The sequence below is a fragment of the Ursus americanus genome, chromosome 7, assembly GCF_024610735.1.
Source record: "Ursus americanus isolate L20-20 chromosome 7, mUrsAme1.1.p, whole genome shotgun sequence".
NCBI lineage: Eukaryota > Metazoa > Chordata > Mammalia > Carnivora > Ursidae > Ursus > Ursus americanus.
Genome location: NC_142133.1, coordinates 22,529,522 through 22,540,822, shown reverse-complemented (window position 1 = coordinate 22,540,822; position 11,301 = coordinate 22,529,522). Strand labels below are relative to the sequence as shown.

At 48.1% G+C, this 11,301-nt stretch overlaps 1 protein-coding gene across 3 annotated transcripts in view; it reads right to left on the bottom strand.

Moving 5' to 3' along the window:
* SPTBN1 (spectrin beta, non-erythrocytic 1) overlaps positions 1-11,301 on the bottom strand; it is a 190,345-nt gene that overhangs the window by 17,337 nt on the left and 161,707 nt on the right. For all 3 annotated transcript variants that reach the window (XM_045787980.2, XM_087863401.1, XM_045787982.2), the window contains 9 exons: positions 9,944-10,168; positions 9,408-9,497; positions 8,975-9,256; positions 8,184-8,314; positions 6,765-6,969; positions 5,989-6,363; positions 2,114-2,358; positions 915-1,053; positions 132-216 (listed from right to left, as the gene is read on the bottom strand). In XM_045787980.2, the coding sequence (XP_045643936.1) occupies positions 132-216; positions 915-1,053; positions 2,114-2,358; positions 5,989-6,363; positions 6,765-6,969; positions 8,184-8,314; positions 8,975-9,256; positions 9,408-9,497; positions 9,944-10,168 (1,777 nt within the window). The remainder of the gene's footprint in view (positions 1-131; positions 217-914; positions 1,054-2,113; positions 2,359-5,988; positions 6,364-6,764; positions 6,970-8,183; positions 8,315-8,974; positions 9,257-9,407; positions 9,498-9,943; positions 10,169-11,301) is intronic.

Sequence of the window (11,301 nt, the reverse complement as noted above, 5' to 3'; positions counted from 1 at the left end):
ATTAAGAAAGAAGCATTTAGAACACCAAAAATCACTACGTGGTAACATCATATCAAATCATAGCAGCAAACTAAACTTGCATGTGGTCAATGGACACCCAAAAAGGAAGAAAAGATTAAGTAGGTCCTTACTCAGTCTTAACCATTCCCATCGGTCTTCCCACTTGTCAATCATTTCTTTTCTCTTTTCCGTCAACTGCAGTAACTTTTCCTTGATCTGTAAGAAAAGGAGGACAACAGGGACATCTTAACAGATTGTACCACATCCTTCTAGCCTTCCCCTTGATGGGTCACTTTGCCCAAGGAAAATACATTTTCTGTAGAGACCACTGCTAAACCAGGGAGTACCTAAGGACTACTCAGTCTATTTATGTACCAGAGAGAAAAATATGGCAACATGCCTTCCAGAAGGGGCTGAGAGGAAGGCTGGGCTCCACCCAAAGCTGCTGTCGTGAGGAGGCCAACCATGCTCTGAGCCCCCTCCAGATTCTGGGGCTCCATACAGCGAACATGCCCAGGAAGAGATGGACAGTGAGGGGGGCAAAGCCCTAACCTCTCTGAGAGAACACCTTACCCCTGCAAGGGGGCCACATGCTGACGCATCACGTCTCTCTTCATTACCATCACCATAACTAGAATTAGACAGAAAAGGGATGCCACCCAGGGTGAGTACTGATGGAGGAGGTGACAAAGGATGGAACTGCAGAAATGGTCTTTTGTGCCTAGGCTGTTCTAGTGTAACTACCCCCCACACAAGGGAGAGGAGCAAAGAATTTCAAAATAAGTGTAAGCATACATGCATATGAAGACATATATATTTCCCTGTCATGCATACATACTGACAACATAAAGTCATCTTACATCTTAAGGCTGTCTGCATTCACTCTGGGGCCCTAAAGCCAAGAGCCGTCCTACCTCCTCAGATGCATAGTGCTTTCTCGCCAGCAGGGATTTCCCAAGCTCAATGCAGGTTGTGAAACTGTCATTACGAGCATCGATTTCAGCTTTGATACCTTGGTGATTATTCATTAATAGTTCAACAGATGATACGTCCCTAAAATGAGACAAATAGTACCCATTTAGGAGATCAAGCTTTCCAAATAAACATGTAGGTTTCAAAACACATAATTAACTTGCAGGAAATCATTCAACAGCACAATATATCTTTCAGGTCTGATTCAGGACCAGCAATGCAACCTAACATTTGGAATAAGGCTTCTCCGATTCTTGTGTGTGTGTGTGTGTGTGTGTGCGGTGCACGCACACGTGCAGGGACATGCATTTACTAATTCAAAATGGTTGCCAGGCAGGTGCCAGAAAAGCCACTGGATTTCTGTTCAAACTTTAATACCCTCATGAGTTAGGGCCAAAGGTTCAGGACATGTGTGTTCCAAAGAGCAGCTGGTATCGCCCTCTTATTCAGGCATGAAGAGGCACACAGAGCCAGAACCAGCTTGGAAATTGACAACTGTGGAGCTGTGAGACCTTCTCATGAATCAAAACCTGAAGTCCTGATCTGGGAAATACAACTGCTTTTTATATACCCAGTAATACAAGATTTTTTCTCAATTACAGCGGGGGCTGGCGCTGGCAGGGGTGAAGCTGGAGGCTGTGTATGTGCCGGCCCGTTCATCTCTTAGCCACTCTTCACTGCCTCGCAGCAAACACGGCCAGAGAGAAGATATGGAAGAAATAGTAAATAATCATCTCGAGACACCACTGAAGCAGATGGTGAGGATAAGAGACACCTTTGGTAATGCATGTGAAAAGGGATACAGTGGTTTTTAATCTCAGACACAGAAAAAGAACTCAATTCCAATGATGAGGGAGAGCTAGTCATGCCCAAGGTATGTGAATGCTTGAAGCATGAGGCCCAGAGAAAGGGCAGGAAGGCAGGAGGGAATGTGGAGCACGGGGGTAGGAGAGAGGGTTGGACAGCACTGTGCCTGGTTCCCTGGTAACTGTGTGCTGCAGACAACAGAGGCAATGGAGGCTGCCCCCAAACCCCTTGGCACCCCAGCTCTGGCCCCTGGTTCTTTCTAGAAGATCCCTCTAACAATCCCCCAGGGTCAGCAGGCGGGCCATCCTCCCACCCAGGAGGCCAGGCGAGTTACCTGGGCTTCTCCTGGGCTTCGATCTGCCGGATGACATCCTCCATCCACAGCATGAGGTCACGCACCATGCTGAAGAAGCGGAACTTGTCCCCAGTGTCCACCAGCCGCACCCTGCGGCCCTCACAGGCGTCTAGCAGGGCCTTCCAGGCTTCCAGGACCTCGTTCTCCCGCTTCTGGATGTCATCAGCCTTGTCACCTGCATAGGCTGCCTGGAGACGGGCTGCGTCCTCCTGGAGCTGCCTCACCTGTAAAGCCACAGGGGAGACGAGTCAGCTCAGATGGGTGGGCATTCTCTCCACTGCCCCACCACTGCCTCCATGCACACCACACGCTGTTCTACACTAATGAGAACACCGAGTCAGCCTGGGGCCCGTACACCCCAAGCAGTTCACAAGAAGCGCACAAGAGATCCACATCGGAAAAATCCAAGTTTAGTATAAATGTACCGAACTGCATGACAGAGTTCAGTGCAAATGAGAAGACAAATGAAATGCTACCGGAATGCAGGCAGGAGACCTTGGTCAGGTGTCCTGGAGGGGGCCTGGGATATAAAGATGGTACAGAAAGCCGAGGGTACATATGCAGACATATTCAAAAAATCAACATGCAACCAGCTCCTGCAGGGTACGGATTTTTTTTTTTTTTTTAAACATCATGAACAAGGAACTACCATGAAGAACTCAGTTTGAAAACAAGTTTCCCATTGTTACGTGATGTTGCTGTAAGAGATCTTACATGGGCCAGTTCAAGTTGAAAAACAAAAATATATCATCTAATATAGCTCAAAAAACTGACTGACATCCAAGAAGGTGGAATTTTCACTAGCCAAATTTCACTAAAAACTCTGCAGACCAGCAAGTGCACATGGGCCTCAGGGAGAGATGCTCCGTGGAGACACTGTAGTTTGTCATGAGTGGATCTGACTGTTGAAAGGACAGCGCACTACCGCTCCCGTGGAAGGCACAGGCACGATGCGTCAAAATTACAAACGCAGGTACCTTTTGATTTTGTGATTCCACTTTGGGGAATTTATCCTACATAGTTATGCACATAGAGGAAATGAAAGACACATTATTTATGCAGCAACGTCTGTAAAAGCAGAAGACTGAAAATAAAGGTCCACCAGTGAGAATCTGGTGACATTCGTGATGGGACATGCATACAGGAGCCTCTTCCGCAGGGATGAAAAAGAACACTCGTGCCGAGTGTTCCAGGAGGATGGCTCTGCAGAAAAAAGCAAAGTGTAGACACTGCACCTAATATCTACTTTCTGAGACATAAAGGGGGAAAAACAAGGACCGGCTTTCACCTTTCTGGGGCGAGGCGTGGAAGGGAGATAGGCCTTTACAAGAGAAAGTCGTAACTGGCTATTTTATATTTTTAGATTTCCTTCTTTTACGTTTTAGTAGCACCATGCTGTAGATGACATCTGATTAAAAACACACATATAGGAGAAATACACACCCAGCCTTCATTTATTGAGGCTGTGTGATCACAGTCCGCAGACAGGTGTCATCCCAGACTACGGGAGCCTTGAGAGGCCTGTGAGGGGAGAATGCTGACAGATGCCAGCTGGGGGCCGTACGTGGGGAGAAGAGGGAAGGCTGGACCACACCGGTGCTTTCAGGGAGCTGGATATTGACCCCCACCACACAGAAGGACTTTAGGCAGTGGCATACAAGGAAAACAAATTTCTGCAACAGATGCAAAGAACAATCAATGGGGTTTGTTTTCCGTGATGGTTTGATTTCCATATCCTCGCTTCTGGAAATCTTCCATGACTGTGACTCAGGTATAATTCAAAGTACAACAAGCAAGTTCCTAGGAAATTATTTGAAAAACTAATTTTCTATATGACTAACCAAAGCTTTCCCCACAATTAAAAACAAAACGAAACAAAAAAACCCCTTTCCTTGTCCCACTGGTTGTTTTTAATTTGTTCTCAAAAAAACCAAAAACAAACAAAAAACCCCCAAGGAAACAAACAAAAACAAGACGGCGGAGGAATAGCAAAAGTGAAAATTCCCCACACAAATGAACTACTGCTCTGAGAAGTCACTGAAGACCACTACTATGGCTCCCATGCAGAGTGGAGAGTGGGCTGGCACAAGAGTTAAATGACGGGGAAGGACACACCACCGGCTTCTGGGAGCCTGCCCCAAGGGCCTCCCTCTAATGCTGTTACCAGAAACCTGGGCTGAGTCTGTATTTGCAGGAGGGGCACGCATACTTCTAGAGTTGTAAATGGCCTCGTCCAGCAGGTACGGTGAGGCGGAGACTCTCAAGACGGGAGGCAGTGGACTCCTGCCCTCCCTCCAGATGAGATGGGTGCCCTCAGCAGTCTGAGGCTCACCAGGTGGAGGGGTTTAATGAAGAAAACAAGAAAACAACTCCATCATCTCTGGAGTCTCTTGAAGTTCTAAAAACGAAGTGATTTTACAGGTGCAGGAAAGACCTACTGACGTAAGGTTTGTTCTAGCTCTGCCTGGAGGCATTCCACAAGGTCCCCCAAGCTCTTTTTTATGTAACAACAGTTACAGAACACGTTCAGAGCTCTCATGGGAGCATACATCTTGCAAACAACATCTCAAGCCTCAAAGCATTAGGGAACAGAAACAAAGACAAATTGAATGGCAAGTTGTCACAGAGCTGGGAAGTCCACCAGCTCTGAAGGAAAGACTGGAAATCCTTACGATACACAGTGGACCCTACTAAATTCTGCTTCATGCAGACCCTCGGCCACTCCAAGTACCTCTATTTAAATATTCCCTCCATACCTTCTACTTCCTTGGTGGAAATACTGAAGTCACTTAATCTGCACGGAGCCCCAGCTGTGATCTATCAGTCTCTAGAAGGAGCCAATTAAAGGTAGGGGAGAAGACAATAGTGGTAAAGGTGGTCCCTCCAGAGAACAAACTCCAAACTACACGGAAGACTGGTAAGGCCAATGGCACTGGAACGGGGTCAGCCCACAGTCAAAGCGGGGCCGCGTGCTTCCATAAATCAAGATTGACTGTTCCATAGCCATGCCCCTTCATTTCGTATTGTCTAGGGCCGCCTATGCTGTAACGGCAGAGCTGAGGATTTGCAAGGGGGACCATGTGTCCCATGAAGCTGAAAATAGTTACCATCTGCACTTCTACAGAAGGAGTCTGCTGATGCCTGCGCCCTAGGTTACCAATGCACTCCTGACAGACAAGAACAACCCTCCTAATGTACTCCGGGCTGGTATCTTCAGTGAAACTGGCTTCTTCTCCAGGACCATGAAGTTGAGGAGAAAAAGATACAATTGAGTTTTCATTTACAAGTCATAAGACTGAACAAGAAACTGTGCAGAGATTGGGGAGTGAACTAAAGAGTGATTATACTCCAGGTTCTCACTGCTGAGCTGTTATCATTCTGTCAAGCATCTTTTAAAGAAAGTCTTTGTGTCAGCCATATTGGACTGGGGGAGCGGGGAGACCAGGCGTATTAAAACATTAGACTCTTGTTTTCTCTCTTTCCGGACCTATAACTCAGATCCTGGTGGATGGAGAATAATAAGATATTATTGTGGAAATGATTCGGGTGACTACGCTAACATAATACAAATGTGTGTGGAGACGGTCTAGAACTGGCAAATGTTTGCATGTACGTCTGGGTTTGTTTTAATCGTAGGGATGGTTACTTAATGATGTCTGCGCATGCAGCAAACTGTGACCTTCACGGACTGAGCTCTCCTAAATGGGGCATTTTAACTCTGTGTGTGTGTGTGTGTGTGTGTGTTGAATGTGGGCAATTCTTGGAGGCATGTTTTGAGGAGCCAAGGAACGAACAGAGACGCTCAAAGATGCACAAAGACGTTCCCCGCCACCCTGGGCGGCTCCCTGACCCACCTGAGTGCCCAGAGCCTGGATGTCATGCTCGAATGTGGTGTGCATTCTCTGTAAGGTCTCCACTGTGTTCTGATCTCTCCCAAGCTCCTCGGGGAGTTTCTTGTGTTTGTCCTGGATGCGCCCAAAGATCTCCTTGGCGTCATGGTAAAATTTGTGCAGTTCATAGGAGGCGGCGAGAATCTGTGTTCTCGTGTCAATGAGCTCCAGGAGGTCAGCCCAGGCTTCGTTGAGCCCATCCTTCCACTCAGCGATGGTGGCAGCATCTGAATGTCCAGAGTTGATGAGTTCATCGGCCATGTGATTGACCGTGTCCACACGCTCCTGCCCAATGTTCCCGGTGTCTCGGGCAAATTCCCGGAACCGTTCTTGTAACATCTGAAACGGAGATGAGCGTTAAAAAAAAAAAAACAAACAAAAAACAGTGAGACTACCGTGAACATTTTATTCTTGATCACATGAATGTCCTTTGGAAAGAAACAAGCAGTACGCATGACTTAACAGGTCCTAGCTCTAAAAACTCAACCAGGCTTCCTTCTTGCTCGCTGTCGCAGAGCAAGGCCCTGGCTTCATCTCCTTTCACTACTGGGGAAAAGGGCAGAGAGGTTAAATAAGCTAAGTCAAAGTTGCCTGGTGGTAAAAGAGCTGAGCTGAAACCAAACCCCAAGACCTTTGACGTGAGTCCAGGGCGTGTGATGTGCTCACAGATAAGGAGTCAAGCGGCCGTCTGTGCACAGCGCGCACTGCACGGCTGCCCCTGCCCTACCCACGGTACTTGCCGTGACGTGCTCGTAGTCCTGTCCCAACTCGTGCGACCCTGCGACCACCTCCCTCTCGGCAATCCACTGCTCCAGGTCATCCACCTCCCGGTTGAGCTGGAAGAGCCTGTGCCTCTCGTCCAGCTTGCCCCTCCGCTCTTCGGCGAGGTCTTTCAGGCCAGCGTACAGCTTATCCACTTTAGACTGCCGCATGCTGATGCGCTCACTGGAAGAGGGGGAGGGGAGGAGAGGAGGGGTGGCAGGAAAAGGACCTTAAATGTCACATTTTCTTCAGGGAGAAAACAAATGAGGTGGAGACGCCAAGAAAGCATGTTACATAAAATTTCTCGGAGGAAACTTCTGGTTCACCTATTTAGCTTAAAAAATAAAACTCTGGAATTTGACCTTGAGTAATTTTAGAGCCCACATGTAAACAAGACACAATCATTAAGGCTGAAGGCCATCCTGACTGTGATGATAGAGGGAGGGAGGACAAACCTCAACTCTCTGCACTGCTGGCTCTGGAAATCAGGATTTCCTTTGACGTTAAAAGTTAATGCAAAACCCAGGAGCCATCTTCCATTCTCAAGAACCATGCAGCCGAAGGGACAAATGATATCCCTGTCTGGCACACATCTCCACCTTCTCTGGGGTGCAGGCTCCTCCCCGCCATTCCTGTCAAGTGGGTCCTGGGAGCCCTGCATCCCTTCCAACTTTTCCCCAGCATGACTGTCTTCTAACAGGCAATCAGAGACAAGGACTTCCGATGCTCGACCCTAGAGACTAGGAAGCCGCCTTCCTGGGAATCCTGTCATGAACACATGAAGGACCCCCTACACCAACATGGCCACCGACTGCATCTTCAATGTGCCTTGGCTGACGCACAAAGCCGATTCTTTTCCTGAGTTATAAAAGGCAGTTACAGAGCAAACCTAAAATAACTGCCATTAAAGTTAATATGTGAGTGTGGTATAAAGTGGGGAAGGACCACACACACTCCTCTTCTTTATTCCCAAGGTGCGTGAAGGACTTGATCTCTGAGGAAGTGGTATCATCTTGCTCCTATTGTTTTACAGGTCGGTGCATGCTTGTCTACCACTCAGTTAACTGAACTGGATGACTTTCAACCCAAGGGTAGGTTTTGATAACCCGTATCTGTGCAAGTCAATCTGCACTTGACTCATGACACCAGTGATTTTTCAAGAGGGCCTTGGCTCATAGGAGATATTTAACTCACAAGAGCAATTTCCTAATGTAACAATTCACCCTTCCCATTCAGCACAGGCCTACTGGGTCTATTTGACAGATGCTTCTCAAAGATCTCTGTCACCAGTTACTCAAGATGGATGCTGCCATGTCCGTTCGCACGGATCAGAGTAACAGACCCTCACACTGGGAGGAACTGAGAAGCCCATCTCATCCTGACGACAAAGTCCTCACCTTTCAGGATGGCTGTCAGCCACCAGGGCCCGGCTGGTCTTGGAGAGCTGATGCACGGTCTCCGCATAGTCCTCCACTGCTTGTTCCAGAATCTGGTGCTTCTTTAACATGGAGACAGCACTCTGCTCATCCTGCAAAGAGGGGGAGGGTCACAATCAGTCGTCCCCTCTGACCCAACACCAGCTTCAAGCAGGACCAGCTGACTGCATGATGGGTGGAAGGAAGAATCATGAGAAAGAACAAAACCACAAGTGTGATATGGGCAGGGCAATGCTGAAGCCTTTCAGGAGAGTCAACCCGGACTGGACCAAGGGGGGGGGCATGAAAGACGACCACAAGGATCGTACAGAATGAGTGAGACCCCTCCAAGGTACAGGCTCAAGCCCAGGAACCCACGTGTGCCCTCGCTGGCTGCTGAGGCCATACATAGATGACAATATTCTGCAACCCTAACAACTTTTAAATGGTCTCAAAAGCATCTTGTCAAGTTTAGGTAACTCTATTAACTAAAGAGAGCAGAAAGGACTCTGGCAAATATCTGTTAAAAAAAGACAAAAAAAAAAAAAAAAAAGGATACACCTAGTCTTAATGACATATACCAGGGTTCAGACAGGAAGATTCTTGTCAAGGGGAGATCCCCACAGATTCTGGTCACCTTCATGCACCACGGTGTCCCCCGTGACACTCGAAGGCAATGATGAAATGCTTCACAAACACACAGTCACCAGCAGAGAACAAGCTCGGGGCGGGAGTCTGAGGCTCTCCAGGGCAGGGCTGGAAACCTCTCTCACCTTGGCCTTCTCCTCAGACATCATGTACAGCTCCTGCTCGCTCATCCACGCCTCAGCCTCGGCCGCGTCGAAGTAGTACTGCTGGGCCCTGTGCGCCTCCTCAAGCCGCCTGTGGCGCTTCTCGGTCTCCTCGATGAGGAGGCCCCACAGCTCCTTGAGGTCAGCGAGTCTCCGCCGGATGGCCTCAGCATTGAGGCTGCTGCTGTCGGTGACAATGCTTTGGCTCCTCTCGAAGATGTCATCAATGCGAGGCTGGTGTCCCTGGATCTCTTTCTGGAGCGTCTGTGGGAGCGGGGGAAACAGAGGCTTGCTGAGCCGTGACAGCAGGCTGTTCCGCGAGCACCAGGGGGAAACAGTGCTCTCTCGCACTCTCTGCCCTGCAGTCTGGAGCAATTATTCATCTGACTGAGCTAGCCCAAGCAGAAACGCTTACCTGATTTTTCTTTATTAATAGCTGCACAGTCTGGAGGTTGTGGCCATGATCCGTGGAAGTTGCCAAAGGCATCCTCTCTCCAACCCACAACTGGAAAGAATTGTAAATTTAGGTGGTCAGGACTGCTCAAAAAGAACAAATATTTGATGCAAACAAGTGCAGCAGAGGATCAGCAGGGAGGTCAGCCCAAGAGAGGGGTGTGTGACCCCACTGGGAAGGGCTGCCCAAGGTACAAGGTGAGGGCTGGGCTTTCAGACGCTACTTCATCCTCACTGCTGGACTCACTGCAAGTCCTCGCCCTTAATTTATTTTTAAAACTACTATTCTAGGGGGATTAAAACCCTAGAACATCTTTAGAAAATCAAAGAAAACAATGGAGTTGCGTTTCGTGTAGATACATAAAAGCGTAGGCTTCGATAACCCAGCTCACCAACATGGCCCGAAGTGAGTCCAACAAAGAAGTGAGAACACGACTGACGGCAGGACAGATGAGGAAGCTTATGGAAAGGCCCCTTGCGTGCTGAAGGTCTACTTACAATCTCGTCTTCCACATCCCTGTTGAACTGATGGATCTCTTTGGAGGCCAGCAGATTATGCTTTCTCTCGTTCAAGGGCTCCAGCAGTTCCATGAACTTGGTCTGCACGGTGAGGCGCTTGCTGTCCACCTCGTCGGTGCTCTTCCCCTCCTGACTCAGGGCCTGGGCCTGGCTCTGGAGCTCCTCGATCTCCTTCTTCCGCACCTCCATTTGGTTCTCCAGCATCTGAGGGCAGAAAACATCAAGTGTGTCACACTAGAGACATGGGAGACACACAGTCCTATAAAATGCTTTGGGCACTGGCCAAAAGGGAAGACTGAGTATAAATTTATATAACGGAGAGTCTAAGAAGGGACTCTTAACATCTATATCAAACTACCGATCAATCCTTTTCCAGGATTTCTTTTTTTAAGATTTTTTATTTATTTGACAGAGAGAGACACAGCGAGAGAGGGAACACAAGCAGGGGGAGTGGGAGAGGGAGAAGCAGGTTCCCCACTGAGCAGGGAGCCCGATGTGGGGCTCAATCCCAGGACCCTGGGATCGTGACCTGAGCCGAGGGCAGATGCTTTACAACTGAGCAACCAGGCTCCCCCCCACCCCCGCCCCGGCTTTTTTAAAGTAGGTTCCATGCTCAGCATGGTATCCAACATAGGGCTTGAACTCCCGATCCTGAGATCAAGACCTGAGCTGAGATCAAGAATCGGACGCTTAACCGACTGAGCCACCCAGGTACCACCCTTTCCAGGATTTTTTAACTCAGGAACAACATTCAAGTTCATCCAGGAACTTAGAAGGCAAATAACAAGACAAATAAGAATTAATTATGGGGAAAGGACAGTCTTCATCTGCTTGTTCAGAAGCCATAATGATGTTGGAAACCCATGTTAACCATCAATAATGTCTTAAGGTTCGAGTTCTTTTAGGCAAAGAGAATAGCTAATATTTCCACCTTCTCTCAATTTTTTCAATTAGAAGGCTGATTATTTTTTCTTAATACCAGATTATGAGGTGAAAACATGCTAATTGCTTATTTACAGGAGGAGAATGAGCGGAAGTGAAAGCAGGGGGAGTCTCACTCAGGAAAACATCACATTGAGAATAACACCTACTGATGGCTAAGAGACAGGGGGTTGCACCTAGGAATAAATGGACTCCTTTCTTAGATAGGGAAGTAAACAGCCATGAGTAAAATCCACCCTTAACAAAACTCCTTAATGCATAGTAAGGTAGCCAAATAACCACATCACTTAGCAAAAGGAAGGGTGGGTATCACTTTGAAGAAACAGGCCTCAGCACTCGGCAAAGACACTTCCACAGTGACTGGTTCTAAGCACAACTGTGGGGCTGGGGACTTG